Source organism: Caretta caretta, chromosome 6, assembly GCF_965140235.1.
Source record: "Caretta caretta isolate rCarCar2 chromosome 6, rCarCar1.hap1, whole genome shotgun sequence".
In the NCBI taxonomy this organism is placed as follows: Eukaryota; Metazoa; Chordata; order Testudines; family Cheloniidae; genus Caretta; species Caretta caretta.
Genome location: NC_134211.1, coordinates 100,339,561 through 100,356,014, shown reverse-complemented (window position 1 = coordinate 100,356,014; position 16,454 = coordinate 100,339,561). Strand labels below are relative to the sequence as shown.

General features: G+C 42.7%; 1 protein-coding gene across 7 annotated transcripts in view; it reads left to right on the top strand.

Annotated features, from left to right (window-relative positions):
* The window catches only part of TTC7B (tetratricopeptide repeat domain 7B), a 294,267-nt gene that overhangs the window by 229,780 nt on the left and 48,033 nt on the right, over positions 1-16,454 (top strand). For all 7 annotated transcript variants that reach the window (XM_048852692.2, XM_048852696.2, XM_048852695.2 and 4 more), the window contains one exon: positions 14,260-14,462. In XM_048852692.2, coding sequence (XP_048708649.2) covers positions 14,260-14,462 — 203 coding nt within the window. The remainder of the gene's footprint in view (positions 1-14,259; positions 14,463-16,454) is intronic.

Genomic DNA, 16,454 nt, shown 5'->3' with positions numbered 1-16,454 from the left:
GTCAGAAAACAACCATGGCGAAAGGCCAAAGAGCAGCAGTTTTTTTCAAGATACCTTAAAAGGGTTAATTATATTATCCAGCTGTGACAATAGACTGCTGTAAAACCTATTTTAAACTTAATTTGTGGCACACATTCTCTAAATAAAAGCAAAGATAACTGTTAGGATATAGATATTCAGGCCTGTCTGTAAAGGCCTATACTCTAAGAATTTAGGTGTATTCTTATCACTTGGCTAGTTATAGAGGTACAAAAGAGAATCAAAATCACAGTCTGCCGGTGTAAGGGCCTTCTCTTACTGTGATAGTCTGAGGCCCTGTTCTTAGGCTAAGGCCTTTGGCTAAGCAACAGGCAGCCATAAACTGGGAAGCAACCGGTCACATCCTCACATTCCAAACTAGTCACATTGAAAGAAGGTGCTATTGGGCTGTTAGGAATACAGTCCTGTCCTGATAGCGCCTATCACCTCCAGAGAAAGGGAAGTGCCTAGAAAATGTAAAAGGAAACTTAGTTTGATAGCATCCTGTCTGGCAAGAACTCACTTATCAATAGCTGGGATGTGAAATCCTCACTTCTGTATTGTTTTGTCATTATAGTTCCTACTTTGCTATTGTTTGTCTGTATAATCTCTGTCTGGTTCTGTGATTGTTCCTGTCTGCTGTATAATTAATTTTGCTGGGTGTAAACTAATTAAGGTGGTGGGATATAATTGGTTACATAATCATGTTACAATATGTTAGGATGGATTAGTTAAATTTCAGCAAAATGATTGGTTAAGGTATAGCTAAGCAGAACTCAAGTTTTACTGTATAGTCTGCAGTCAATCAGGAAGTGAGGGGGTGGGGGTGGGGGAGATGGGAACAGGGAATGGGGGTAAGGAAATTGCAATCATGTTTGGCTAAAGGGGGAGATGGGAACAGGGAATGGGAGTAAGGAAATTCGAATCATGTTATGCTAAGGGCAGGCATGAGAACAGGGACACAGGTGTAAGGCTCTGTGGTGTCAGAGCTGGGAATGAGGATACTAAGGAAGGAAACTGGAATCATGCTTGCTGGAAGTTCACCCCAATAAACATCGAATTGTTTGCACCTTTGGACTTCGGGTATTGTTACTCTCTGTTCATGCGAGAAGGACCAGGGAAGGAAGCGGGTGAAGGAATAAGCCCCCTAATAATAACCATGTGGGGAATCACTTTCTTCTGATGAGGAGGCTACCACTGCGGCAGTTTTGAAAACTGCTTTTTAACAGCCATTATATGGTAGTGTTGCATTATCTATCTTACCCTAGTGGAAGTAAAATTGCTATCTTAATTACATTAACTTGTGCATTAATATGATATAAAAATGTACAGTTTTTCCTGTGGTTGCCAGAAGCTGGGAGTGGATTACAGGAGATTGATCAATTGGTGATTTGCAAGTTCTTTTCATTCCTTCTGAAGCACCTGGCATGGGTCACTTTCAGAAGACAGGATATTGGGCTAGATTGGGGTCGGCAACCTTTCGGAAGTGGTGTGCCGGGTCTTCATTTATTCACTTTAATTTAAGGTTTCACGTGCCAGTAATACATTTTTAATGTTTTTTAGAAGGTCTCTCTCTATGTAAGTCTATATATTATATTACTAACCTATTGTTGTATTGTAAAATAAACAAGGTTTTCAAAATGTTTAAGAAGCTTCATTTAAAATTAAATTAAAATGTTGATCTTACGCCGCCAGCCTGCTCAGCCCGTTGCTGGCATGGGGTTCCGTTCACCTAGGCCAGCAGCGGGCTGAGCGGGGCCGGCGGCCTGGATCCTGGCTGGCAAGGGGCCACTGCCGCTCAGGGGCTCCATCCGCCGGCTCCTGCCAGCCAGGATCCCGGCTGCCGGACCCACTCAGCCTGCTGCCGGTCTGGGGTCCCAGCCCTGCCCACATACAGTGAGTACCTACCTTCTCCCTGGTTCTGGCCATTCTCTTCCTCTCTCTCTCTGCACTGAGCTGAGGGTGGGAGTGCTCTGACCACAGGGCTGGGGGTGAAGGAGCAGGCTAGGGGTTGGGATGTAGGGTCTGGCCAGGAGCTAGAATGAGGGAGGGGGCTCAGGGTTGGGGCAGGAGGTTTGGGTGTGGAGTGCTTACCTGGGCAGCTCCCATTTGGTGGGAGGGGTGCAGGTGGGAATGTGGGGGGGGGAGGTGCAGGAGCTCCCATTTGGTGCTCAGGGTGGGGAAGTGGGGGGTGCAAGAGTCAGGATGTAGGGGGGTGCATGGGGTGTGGGGGGCCTGGGTATGTGTGGGGGTGCCAGAGTCAGGGCTGGGGTCATGGGGGGGTGAAGGAGTCAAGCAGAGGGCTGGGTGTGTGTGAGGGGGGTACAGGGCTCAGGACAGAGGGCTGGGGTTGTGGGGGGGGGTCAGGGCAGAGGGCTCGGGGTGTGTGGGGGGGGTCAGGGCAGAGGGCTGGGGGTGTGGGCTGGGGTCGTGGGTGCTCACGGCAGGGGGCTGGAGGGGATATGCCCTGCATCCCCAAGGCCCTGCCCCCGCTTCTTCTCTGCCTCCTCTGGGAGCAGCGAGCACACTGACTCTGCTCCTCTCCCACCCCCTCCCTCACAAGGGCCATCAGCTGATCGGCCAGCAGGGACGGAGAGGAGGAGGAGGGGTAGGAACCCAGCACACTGCGGGAAGAGGCAGGGGAGCCGGCAGGACCAAGTTTCTGCCTCTTGCCCCCGCAGGAGGGGGCGGGGAGCGGAGAAGAGTGGGCCGTGCTGGATTTTTAATGGCACGCTGCTGCCTGCCGGGACCCTGGCAGGCAGCAGCGTGCCATTAAAAATGGGCTCACATGCCGTCTTTGGCACGCATGCCATAGGTTGCCGACCCCTGGGCTAGATGGACCAATGGTCTCACTCGGTATGGTTGTTCTTATGTTAAAATCATAGAAACACAGCACAGCAGAAATATGTGAAAGGGTTTATAACTAACTCACCCTTATACTGACTCTAATATAGACAGACACAGCTCTTGAGAATATGGAATTTGCTCTAATTGCCATGAGTTCAGGAAAGAGAGCTTTACTCACAAGTGGTAGAACCATGAGTGAGTTATGGGGTTCAATCTAAATAAATAACTGCCCTAAATGTTGGTAGCTCTTTTTCAGTTTCTCTCCCTTCTTTCTATTTGCAGTTGTCACAGATTTGTCTCCCCATTGCCACCACCTCACATCTTCAGTGTTCACTGTTATCAGGCAACCTCAAACTTTGAATAGATTTCCAAGGTTACACTGCAGAGGTGGAAACTCACTGATTTATCTTGTATGTTAATCAGAAGAACTCTTTATCTGATAATGCTGCTGCTCAAACACTTTTTAGTGTATCCCAACAAAGGAAACAGAAAGTACAGTACTGGTCTTCAATTAATACGCTGTGCTATTATTCTTTTGAGAGGTACGTGAAGACTGAATTCCCTTATAATTTCCTCTGTTTCATTAATATAGGATTTATTCACGTTAATTACAAAGCCACTAAATACATTAAAGGAAGCATGAAAATAAAAGTAAGTACAGAAAACATAATTGGATTCGTTCACACTGCCAATATGTTTTATTATAAAGAGATCATATGATAGCAATCTTAGCAAAACTCAAACATCCATCTTGGACAGGGAGTCAAGAACCTGAAGGCATTCTCTCCAGGGTGGGGCAAGAGAACCTGCAACACAAAACCACCATTTTGTTTTTGAGCTCATCCATTTTCAAACTGTAGTTCCCCATTTCTTCTTTGAGAAACTCCTACCAAGTCAGGTGACTTGTCAACCTTTTATGAATGGCTTGTTTAAACTTGCATCACTGGTTTTAGCATAGTAATTTTTTCCCTCTTACAATGATTTCTATCTTAGTTGGATTAAAAGACAGCTTCTCTTCTCTTGCTCCTGGGGTACAAAGATGTTTTCACTCCTTTATTTGTGGATGTCAGACTGAATTAGCTCATAATGGATTGAAGTGCTTGGGTAATTAGATCAGTGGTTTGCCTTGAATAAAGTATTCTGTTCAACAGCTAACAAAGAGTTCATCCTTTACATACATTCTTAAATATAGATTTCCAATCTCTTCTGGAATTTAAAATATTAAAAACATATCTAGAACACAACATGTGTATACTCTCGTAGTACATTTAGTCTGTCTTTTTTAGGTTCCTTTAATTCTATTAATGGTTTATTAGTTACAGGAATACTTACTAGTTAACAGTGTCAAGCTTCTCCATATAAAACCATGCTGTCTCCCACCATTGTTTTACTATCTGTTAGTTCAAAAGAAAACCATTTCCAAAAGCTACACTGGCTTGCCCCTATCATTCAGGACTCATTGCTAGCATGGTTCTGACTTGACTCCAGACAACGAATACCAGAAACTGAACTGTGAGAGTTCTTTTAAGCTCGGACTTGTCTACACTGCTCTGCAGTTCAGACTATGTGGATGTGAATAGCAGTATGCACCAAAGAGCTGCACTGTAACTTCCCCAGTGTGGATGCTGCAGGTATGAACTAGAAGGTTCTTAGTTCACATTAATGTAGTCTTGTTTGAAGAGGACCACTTTAATGTGAACTAGGAACCTTTTAATTCATGCCCACAGCATCTGCACTGTGGAGATACAGCACTGCCCTTTAGTGTGCACTGCCATTCACACCCTATAGTCCGAAAGCCCATGTAGACATGCCCTTAGCCTCTGCATGCTTATCTTTCAGTCCAGAATTGTGGTAGCAGCTAAAAATTACTTTTAAGTAGGTGGTTAATTTCTGCATGCTACTTGCTAATAATTACAGCTTTGACTTAGCACCTTTCACAGTCTAAACTAGCAGCTATTCTTAGAATATGCACCATCAGATGTTTCTGGTTTCTTCCAACCTTGCATTAGGACTTGTAAAGTCAATAAGCAAATATTTCATGAAAGCATCCAGTTCCTTCTACAGTGTTGTATAGTATGTGACTTTTACTCAGCTACTAACAGTATAAATCAGCCTTTCTCAAATGCAGCCATTGTGGCCACGTACGGCCACTGGTGATTTTTCTTGCATCCATGGCAGCCTCCTGGGTGTTGATGGCAGAGGGGGGCAAAGCAGCAGCCCCCCCGCTCTCTGTTGCTCCTGGATGTGCCACTTTGGTGTTGGTGGCTGAAGCTGCCAGCAGGGGATGGCACCCCGCGCAGCTTCTCGAGACAGGTGAGGCACAATGCTGGAAGAGCAAGGTGAGTTTCCCCCACCTTCCCAGGGACAGTGGGGTTTGGGCTTCAGTCTGGAGGGTCCAGTCAGTCAGTCAGTCTCCTGGCAAAAAGATATTTTTAATGGGCGTTCAATAGCTGCAGACCACTTATGATGCCACCACTACTCGACACCCCCCCCCATATACCATTTGGGGGTCATTTAGCACTCTGTGTCCACAACTGGAATGCTGTAACAATGGACAAGTGGGTATTAGATATAATCTATTATGGCTATGTGATGGAGTTTACTTGCCTATCTCCTCCAAATCCTCCATCCCTTTTCAGGGACCATTCTCACAAGGGGATTCTCAGGCAGGAAGTGGAACCCTCCTCCAGCAAGGAGCTATAGAGCACATACACCTCAACAGCAAGGGAAAGGTTTTTACTCTATATACTTCCTAGTCCCCAAAATGTAGGGAGGTTGCAGACCTATCCTCAGTCTCCACAGTCTCAGTTGCTTTATTCTCATGATCATTCTTGCATCCTTGGAAAAAGATGTATGGTTTACAGCTCTTGATATGAAGGCCACTTACTTTCACGTGGATATTCACCCCGCTCACAGGCATTTTCTCAGATTCATAGTTGGCCCCGACCACTTTCAGTACAGGGTGCTCCCATTTGGCCTCACCATTGCCCCCAGGGTTTTTAACAATGTCTTTCTGGCAGTAGCAGCTCGTTCTAGGTGGAATGGCTTCACTGGTTTTACGTATCTCTACAATTGGGTTTTCATTCATAGAATCATACAATATCAGGGTTGGAGGGGACCTTGGGAGGTCATCTAGTCCAACCCCTTGCTCAAAGCAGGACCATCCCCAACTAAATTATCCCAGCCAGGGCTTTGTCAAGCCTGACCTTAAAAACCTCTAAGGAAGGAGATTCCACCACCTCCCTAGGTAACCCATTTCAGTGCTTCACCACCCTCCTAGTGAAAAAGATTTTCCTAATATCCAACCTAAACCTCCTCCACTGCAACTTGAGACTCTTACTCCTTGTTCTGTCATCTGCTATCACTGAGAACACTCTAGATCCATCCTCCTTGGAACCCCCTTTCAGGTAGTTGAAAGCAGCTATCAAATGCCCCCCTCATTCTTCTCTGCTGCAGACTAAATAATCCCAGTTCCCTCAGCGTCTCCTCCATAAATCATGTGCTCCAGCCCCCTAATCATTTTTGTTGCCTTCCGCTGGACATTTTCCAATTTTTCCACATCCTTCTTGTATCTGGACACAGTACTCCAGATGAGGCCTCACCAATGCTGAATAGAGGGGGATGATCAATGGTCCCCCGATCTGCTGGCTATGCTCCTACTTATACAGCCCAAAATGCTATTAGCCCTCCTGGCAACAAGGGCGTACTGTTGACTCATATCCAGCTTCTCGTCCACTGTAAGCCCTAGGTTCTTTTCTGCAGAACTGCTGCCTAGCCACTCGGTCCCTAGTCTGTAGCAGTGCATGGGATTCTTCCGTCCTAAGTGCAGGACTCTGCACTTGTCCTTGTTGAACCTCATCAGATTTCTTTTGGCCCAATCCTCTAATTTATCTAGGTCCCTCTGTATCCTATTCCTACCCTCCAGTGTATCCACCACTCCTCCCAGTTTAGTGTCATCTGCAAACTTGCTGAGTGTGCAGTCCACGCCATCTTCCAGATCATTAATGAAGATATTGAACAAAACTGTCCGCAGGACCAACCCGTGGGGCACTCCACTTGATTCCGGCTGCCAGCTAGACATGGAACCATTGATCACTACCCGTTGAGCCCAATGATCTAGCCAGCTTTCTGTCCACCTTATAGTCCATTCATCCAGCCCATACTTCTTTAACTTGCTGGCAAGAATACCGTGGGAGACCATATCAAAGGCTTTGCTAAAGTCAAGGAATAACACGTCCACTGCTTTCCCCTCATCCACAGAGTCAGTTATCTCATCATAGAAGGCAGTTAGGTTAGTCAGGCATGACTTGCCCTTGATGAATCCATGCTGACTGTTCCTGATCACTTTCTTCTCCTCAAAGTGCTTCAAAATGGATTCCTTGAGGACCTCCTCCATGATTTTTTCAGGAACTGAGGTGAGGCTGACTGGCCTGTAGTTCCCCGGATCCTCTTCCTTCCTTTTTTAAAGATGGGCACTACATTAGCCTTTTTTCAGTCATCCACGACCTCCCCCAATTGCCATGAGTTTTCAAAGATAATGGCATGTCATAAATATAAAGGGAAGGGTAACCACCTTTCTGTATACAGTGCTATAAAATCCTTCCTGGCCAGAGGCAAAGTCCTTTTACCTGTAAAGGGTTAAGAAGCTCAGGTAACCTGGCTGACACCTGACCCAAAATGACCAATGAAGGGACAAGATTCTTTCAAATCTGGAGGGGCAGGGGGAAAGGCTTTGGTCTGTCTGTGTGATACCTTTGCTGGGAACAGATCAAGGATGCAAGCCATCCAACTCCTGTAAAGTTAGTAAGTAATCTAGCTAGAAAATGCTTTAGGTTTTCTTTGTTTTGGCTTGTAAAATTCGCTCTGCTGGAGGAAATGGGTATTCCTGTTTTTGTGTCTTTTTTGTAATTTAAGGTTTTGCCTAGAGGGATTCTCTGTTTTAAATCTGACTGCGTGTAAGATTATCTTAGAGTTGTTCTCTTACCTTTTTTTGTTCTTCTAATAAAGTTCTGTTTTTTAAGAATCTGAGTGGGTTTTTTGAGTCTTAAAAATCCTCGGCTGGGTTGTGCTCATCTTGTTTATTCTCAAACCTCCCCAGGAAAGGGGGTGTAAGGGCCTGGGGGGATATTTTGGGGAAATAGGAACTCCAAGTGGTCCTTTCCCTGATTGTTTGTTAAACGCTGCCACCACCAAGTGATTTAACTAATCCAAGGGCAAAAACTTTGTGCCTTGGGGAAGTTTTAACCTAAGCTGGTAGAAATAAGCTTAGGGGGTCTTTCATGCAGGTCCCCACATCTGTACCCTAGAGTTCGGAGTGGGGAAGGAACCCTGACATAGCCAATGGCTTTGCAATCACATCCGCCAACTCCTTTAGCACCCTCAGATGCAGTGCATCTGGCCCCACAGACTTGAGCTCGTCCAGCTTTTCTGAATAGTCCTGAACCACTTCTTTCTCCACAGAGGGCTGGTCACCTCCTCCCCATACTGTGCTGCCCAGTGCAGTAGTCTGGGAGCTGACCTTGTTCCTGAAGACAGGCAAAAAAAGCATTGAATACATTAGCTTTTTCCACATCCTCGTCACTAGGTTGCCTCCCCCATTCAGTAAGGGGCCCACACATTCCCTGATCATCTTCTTATTGCTAACATACCTGTAGAAACCCTTCTTGTTACTCTTAACATCCCTTGCTAGCTGCAACTCCAAGAGTGATTTGGCCTTCCTGATTTAACTCCTGCATGCCTGAGCAATATTTTTATACTCCTCCCTGGTCATTTGTCTAATCTTCCACTTCTTGTAAGCTTCTTTTTTGTGTTTAAGATCAGCAAGGATTTCATTGTTAAGCCCAGCTGGTCACAAAGACGCATCAGGAAGCCTATGAGCCAACCTCTTTAATGCTTCATCTACTTTCTTCCCTATGAGTCAGTGTGAACCTGGAAAGTCTGTCCTCACTCTGACAGACTGTAGGAATCATAGGGGCTACCCTACATTCAGTCATGGCACGAACTAATATACCAGGAGGCAGGTTTCATGCCACGAACAACCTAATAGAGCAGGTTAAACACAACCATTGAGCTTGTCTTTCCCTCCTGGGGTACATGGCTTCATGTACTTAACTAACCCATTTGCCAGACTCAATCTATGTTGACTTCAGGCATGGTTCCAGAGAGTGTAGTCAGCAACCAAACACATCATGAACACCATAGTTAACAATTCCTTGGAGAGTAATGTCTTCTCTGATGTGGTGAGTATATTCACATCAGGTATTTGTGGGCTTCCCCTTCCTACCATCTTTGCCAAACAAGATAATCGTTACAGATGCCTCTCTATGGCTGGGGACAACCGTATGGCACAGAGCACTTGGACACTCTGAGAGACCAGGATACATATCAACTTTCTGGAACTCCGGGAGTCCAAGAAGCTTGCAAGGTTTTTCTACATGTCATCCAGTCCCACCATGTCTTCATAATGTCAGACAACATGACAACCATCTTTTGCATCACAGGGCGATGAGAGAGATCAGTCCCCCCCTCTGTGTCGAAATGGTCACCCTGTGGAATTGGTGTATCAGGAATCAAATCACCCTGTTGGCAGTATATCTGTCAGGAACTCAGACTGTGTTGGTGGACACTGTCAGCGCATTGTGCTATTGATCATAAGTGGAAGTTGCACGATTCAGTAGCAAACAGCTCAGTGGGAACCCCCAAACTGGCATCTGTTCATCTCCGAAATGAACAAGATAAGCAACATATACCGCTCCAGAGGAGCTCTAGGACTACACTCTCAGCTGATGCATTCCATCACTCTCAGACCATCTGAGCTATGCCTTTCCTCCCTTACGGAAAATTCATAAGGACTGGGTGTGAGTCCCAGATACTTTTGGGTCCCAAATCTCCTAGTACTCTCATCTCTTCCTCTGCTCACCATCTAGTCCTTTCCTCATCTCTTGACCAAGAGAAAGGGAAGATCAAACATCCCAACTCCAGAGCGCTTCATCTCATGTCTTGGTATTTGGTTAGGCATCAACATTAGAACATTCCTGCTCCGAAGCTGTACATAACAGCAAAAAGGATTCCACTAGGAAATGCTTATCAGCCAAGTGGGAGCATTTTTCCATCTGAGCAAAGCTGAAGCGTGAATCTCCTGCATCAGTGATATTCCCCCCCATTTTGGTCTACAGTCTTTCACTCAAAACAGCTGGGCTTTCACTCAGTTCTACGTAGTCACCTGGCAGCAGTCAGTGCATGCCATGCGCTATCAGATGATTATTCAATTTTCACTCATCCATTGACTACCAGATTCTTAAAGAGCCCACCTGTAAGGAAACCTACCCTTCACTGGGACTCAAATCTTGCACTTTTGGCACTCATTAAGCTTCCGTTCGAACAATGTTCCATGTCTCAGTTATCAATGAAATTGCATTTCTTGTGACCATTACCTCAGCTAGAAGCATGGATGATCTGGGAGCGATAATGGCGGATCCATCGTACACTCTATCCTAAAAGTACAAAGTCTCTTTTGTCCAAAATTTGCTCCCTAAGTAATTTTGGAGTTTCACATGAACTAATCAATCCACTTACCAGTGTATTTTCTGAAACAGCATACATTTGAAGAAGAGAAGAGACTTTGCTCCTTCAGTGGACAACATGCTTTTGCCATCTGCCTGGAAAGGACAAAACCAAGTAGAAAATTGCCTAGGTTGTTTCTCACTATAGCAGAATGAGTCTGAGGTCAAGCTGTATTTTCCCAGAAGATTTGTAAGTGGATCTTGGGCTGTATCCTTCTCAGTTACCAGTAGTTGCATTTTCTTTCTCCTAATGGAGTGAAGGCTCATTTTACAAAAGCACAAGCAGCCTAAATGGCATCACTTTACTTGACGTTTGCAGAACAGCGATGTCGAGTTCTGTCCATACATTCATGAGACATTATGCTCTAGTGCAGAACTCCTTCACTGGCTCATCCTTTGGGACCGCAGTTCTCCAAATGGCTCTGCCGTCCGCATCCTCGCCCCCTCCTCCTGTTTGTCAGTCACCCACAGTGGAATATACATAGGGACCAGCTCTCAAGGAGGAAGAGGTTTCTTACCTTATAGTAACTGGAGGTTCTTTGAGATGTGTGGTCCCTATCTGTATTCCACTATCTGCCTTCCTTCCCTTCTGCTTCAGATCTTTACTGGATTCACAGTAGAGAAGGAACTCGAGGGGCAGTTGGTCTGCTCTGCCCTTTATGACTTCAGTTGAAAGCACAAGGAAGGCAAGGCTGTATGTGTGGTCCAACAGATATTGCTTGCAAGAATTCTCTGACTTCTGGAGCACATGCACAGTTTCCTTCAGACTTTCATGACTCCTGTCCTCTGTTGGTTCTCCTACCATTCTGGTGGTTTTTCAGTGTGCCTTTAGATGTGTCTTCCTCCTACTCTGTCCCTCTTAGCAAGAGTGTTTCCCAGGGCTCCATGTTTGATCCATGCCTCTTTTCCCCTCAAATCTGTGTTTCTAGGTGACATCACCTACTCACATGACTTCACTGACCATCTCTACACCAGCAAATCTGAACCTTCTTCTCCATTTCTGATCTGTCTCTCTTTATTCAATGCTGCATCACTTATTCTTTCTCTGATATCTCTTCCTTGGATGGCTTATTGTCAACCTAAACTTAATGTAACCAAAACCGAACTCATCACGCCCTTGTTTCTCTGGTGTCATTGACCTCACCAGTCTTCCGTTAGGCCTTGGTATCGTTTTGATTCTGTCTTCTCTTTACAACTGCATATTTTAAGAAACTAAGTAGTTATGGGGTGAGATCAAAAGAAGGCAAAATATTGTCATAGATCAAAAACAGGAAAAAAGAGGATACAAAGAGTAGAAATAAATAGAAAATTTTAATCATGGCAAAAGGTTAACAGCAGGGTTTGGTAAGACTCCATACTAGGTCACCTGTGATATATTAATGATCTGGAAGGAGGGTGAGTAGTGACACAGAAAAATTTGGAGATGACAAAAAGTTGTTCAGGTAGGTCAAGACCACAGAGAACTTCAGAGATCTAACTGAGCTAGGTGAGTGGGCAACACAATGGCAAATGAAACTCTGTACCAATAAATGCATGAAGGGAAAGGTTTAAACTACCCTTTCACCTCATAGGATTCTAAATTAAAATCAGTATAAACTCAGGAAAGGGGCCAGGCTGATAGTGGAAACAGCCCAATGAAGTTCTCTTCTCAGTGTGCAGCTGTATTCAGTAAAACAAACAAGATGGTAAGCTGCTAAAGGAATTGGATAGAGAATAGTATAATGCTATTATATAAAAACAATGGTGCAGCCTCTTCTGGAATGGTGTGTGCAGTACTGGTCACCCCATCTCAGAAGGGATACTGCAGAATTAGTAGGGGTTCAGTGAAGGGAGATGAGAATGATTAAGGGCTGGGAAAAACTCATATGTGATGAGAGATTGAAAAGTTTGGGAATGTGTAATCAGACTGTGGAGTTTACCACTCTTGGATGTCATTGAAGCTAAGTATTTAGCAAAAAGGGATTGGACCTAACAAAAATATCAGATTTGTTATAAACAAAACTTTTGGAAAGGATATTAATTTTCATGATTCAGGGTGGATGAGATATAATGTGAGGGGCAACAGATTGTTTCAGTTCTCTCCACTGTGGCATTCTTACACTTTCTCTCTCTACCTATCCACTTACATTTATAAATTAGCTCTCCAGATAAAATCATCCATCACATGAGGATATAGGTGATAGATACTATTTTAAAGATTCAAGGTTACTTTTAACCTCAGTACGTAACAAAGAACTCTTTAAAAAGAGCAGTATAAATTTTGGGGGAAACTAGATTGTGTGGGCTCTTACACTGTGTTTATTGACCACCTTTGTTAGATGCCTGGGAGCTATGGTTGTGATTGTTGTAAGTGGATAGACAGAGTAATGAGTACAAGAATTAATAAATGACAGGCGTTCACCACTGAAGATTGCGTTCTCCCTTTCTTCTTTAAGTTGACTAGACCGAAGTAATACTAATCATTATGTTTGTTTGATATCATTCTTTATCTCAAAAAAATTTGCCTTAAAATTGATTGTGGTACATCTCATCAACCTGAATTTATTTAAGATCTCCTACAAAGACCACTAAACTCCCTGAAAAGACTCCAGTTCACTTCAGTAGACATTGGATTGAGCTCTTAATGTCCCTACCCTTTTATATGGGGTTGATGTATTACTCCAAATAATGTAGCATGAACATTCTCTTGAAGAGAAGAGATGTATCTGTAGTGCTTTGACTTTTTAAATCCACATTAGCTGCTGTTTGTTATAAACTGTGCTATGCTAGCATCCAGAGGTCCCAATCACTATTTGTGGCCCAGTTGTGCTGTGCAAACATAGACGATAACAGTCCCTTGCTCATCCACCATCATTAACCCCCTTCCTCCCAGTCCAGGGACAGACTTTGAGCTAATTGATCAACATAATGATAATATTTAAGACTGAGGGAATGCCTGAAAGAAAACACTTTTTTTCTAGCCATTAATAACTTATTAAGCAACTTTTAGCTAGCCAACCCAACCTAAAGACAGTTCATTCTCAGGCCAGCCAGTTATTTATATCAGTTATGATATATTTTAAATTAATTGTTGCCAATATACTTCTACAGTTGTTAATGTTTATATAAAATTACTGGAAGGCTGAGTTAGATAACTTATTTCTCATGTCTCACAAGCAGTTTCTCAGCAAATCAGAATGCTGAATAAGCCTCTCACTCAATTATGTTACGTTTTTGAGAACCTCCATTTTCTTATCAAATGTGTTTTTAAGAAGAAAAGGCTTAAATACACAGAGTGGGAGAATTTGGATCAAGTGGCCATGTACAGTGGTTGGGAAAGTGAGCAGATGCCACTTTCCTCAGCTTGTGACTTAAATCGTGTCAATAACAAGCAGAAACTTTTCAGTCAGCTCAGTAATTGGTGTCTTCCAGTCTGACACCTCAAACATGGGGACACAGTGGTTTTCTTTACTAGTGCCAGCGTATATGCTGATAGGTTTTTTAGAATTGCCAGTGTTTATTAAAAGTACCTGTTATTAAGGTTACCTTGTAGTACTAAAACATTTCTATTAAAAAGTTCTCAGCTGTCTGGAACAGCCATTGTAAAAAATTTAAGTATTCATATTACAGATAGAAAAGTCGCTTATTTTCTAAAAGATTCATTTTGGGTAGTTTATGTGGCAACTTCTTGTAAGCTTCAGTTATGACCCTTCTTGAGTGAAATAACCTTATTCACTTGGCAGGAAATGAAAAAAACTTCAAGAAAATTTAACTGCTCTTGCAATATTTTGACATATTATGATCAACCAGAGAAAAATACATTAATGTATCTACTCTTTTTTTTTCCTTTCAGCTGAAGTCTATATAGGAATTGGGAAGCCTGCTGAAGCCACAGCATGTATTCAGGAAGCAGCTAACCTCTTTCCAATGTCACATAACGTCCTCTACATGAGAGGTCAAGTGGCTGAACTTCGAGGAAATACTGATGAAGCCAAACGCTGGTATGAAGAGGCCTTATCGATCAGTCCTACCCATGTCAAAAGTATGCAGAGACTGGTAAGTCTTGAGTCCAAATGGATAAACATTTTAACTTCAAGTTGGGCTGCTATGTTTTGGGGGCCTTATTGCTTTGATATTATGGTGCCCCAATTTTGAGGTGGTGTTAACTCATATTTGACCTAAATTGATTGATTTCCTGGCTGAAGTGTGTTTTTTTTTATACACTCTTTAAAAAAAATCAGTTGTTTATAAGTTGGAGTCAAAGAAAGGGTACTGCTTTTTGCCATTTTCATGTGAATTTTGCACTCAGGCTAACAAAAAGGGCTTAGTTTTGCAGATTTAGATCACAATATGAATGATCTGCTTTGAGAAGAATGAATAGCTGAGCTTGAGTACATCTGAATAGAGGCTACTGTGTATAGTATAGATCTCATCTCCTTTTTTGTAAATCCACTGTGTTCCATGCTACATATCACATGCATAAAATTCCCAGTGATTTAAATGGGATCCATATTATCATGTTCAGTGAGAAATGAACATGATGCAAGGTACTTTTAAAGTCATTGGAATATTAAACTTTAGCATAGATTTTCAAATACTATAAAAATTACAGACAAAACGCAGAAGTTCTATTATCTTTAAAAGATCAGTTATTAAAAGAGTGGAGCTGAAATGATTCCATTCACGCTGTCAAATTTAAAAGGTGAATTTTTTTTTTTTTTTTTACTAAAAATACATCAGTGGATATGACTAAAATTGCCAAAATCAGTGAGGATGAAATTCACCTAGGTACAGAGGACCGGTGCAAGGTTCTGCACCACTGTGAGGTTGCATGGGTGGAGTGGCCATATGTGAGTTTCTGCCCATCTGTGTCCTTTGGGAGGTGAAGCAGTATCTGGATGTGTTAATATGAATGGGCTTTTGGGAAAAGGATAGAAGAGTCACTGTTCCAATTCATAGGCTGGAATAGCAACTCTGAAACCTGTTTCCAGGATAAGAATTTAATTCTGTCCAGTTAAGCAGAAAGGAGGGTGAATTCCACCATAAGAGTAAATGTGTTGCCTCATAAAATACAGAAATAGTTTTGTTTTGTTTTTTAAACTATCTGAAAATTGGTTCATCTTTACCCTACCATGGTGAGTTTGAATTACATAGCTCCTTTGCAATTGTTGACAGTGTCAATATCAACTAAAACATTACAGGAAAACACTGCCCGCTTTATTTTAGGTGTTTGTGATGTCAGTTTTTCCAGGAAAATACTTGGCAGGCAGAACATGGAGGGACCATTTGTCAAATAGTTTGTGTAAAAGTATTTATAATGTTTGTCTGCAGACTAGACTGTTAATTATGAGTCTTATTTTTTTATTTTTCCTAAAAACACTTGCACTTCACCTTTAGCAGAGTTTTTAAAAAGATTATACTTGAACTCCAATCTGTTTTATTAGATTTTTGATTAACAGTATTGGACTGTAAAACTTTTCTCTCCTTATTGTGCTAGGAAGACGTTTTTAAACATTCAGATTCCCTTTGCTGCACAGCAGAACAGCTGCAATCAGCTTCTCAGACCTAACCTTTTTATTCAAAATGATAAGCTAGTTTCTGCCTAGGTGCTTATGAATTATTCAGAGAGGTATTTTTCATGTACCGTAAGGGGGAACATATGAGACGAAAGATCAAATAGGAAAACAGCAAAGGGAAACTTTTATGTTTCACTTTTCAGCTTTCCAAGATACTTGAGCCTATTCACAAATGCCAAAAGGTTCTCTTTTTGAAGGAAGCATATGGTAGACCAAAAACAGTGTAGTTAAATAAAAATGAGAGCTGTATATTATGTTTTTTGCATTATTTTACTTAGAATCCAATTTAAATAAATGTTTCTTTACAAACAAAATGCTGTGCAGAATGAATGAGGCAAGTGTGCAAGATGAAATATTTCACACTTATTTCTAGTCTTTTACAAAGTTTCTTTATTTTGAGCTTTTGTATCTACGTGGTTTGAGATGTTTTAGAGTGCTGATTGGAGAACAGTCCACTGCATTTTAGTCAACC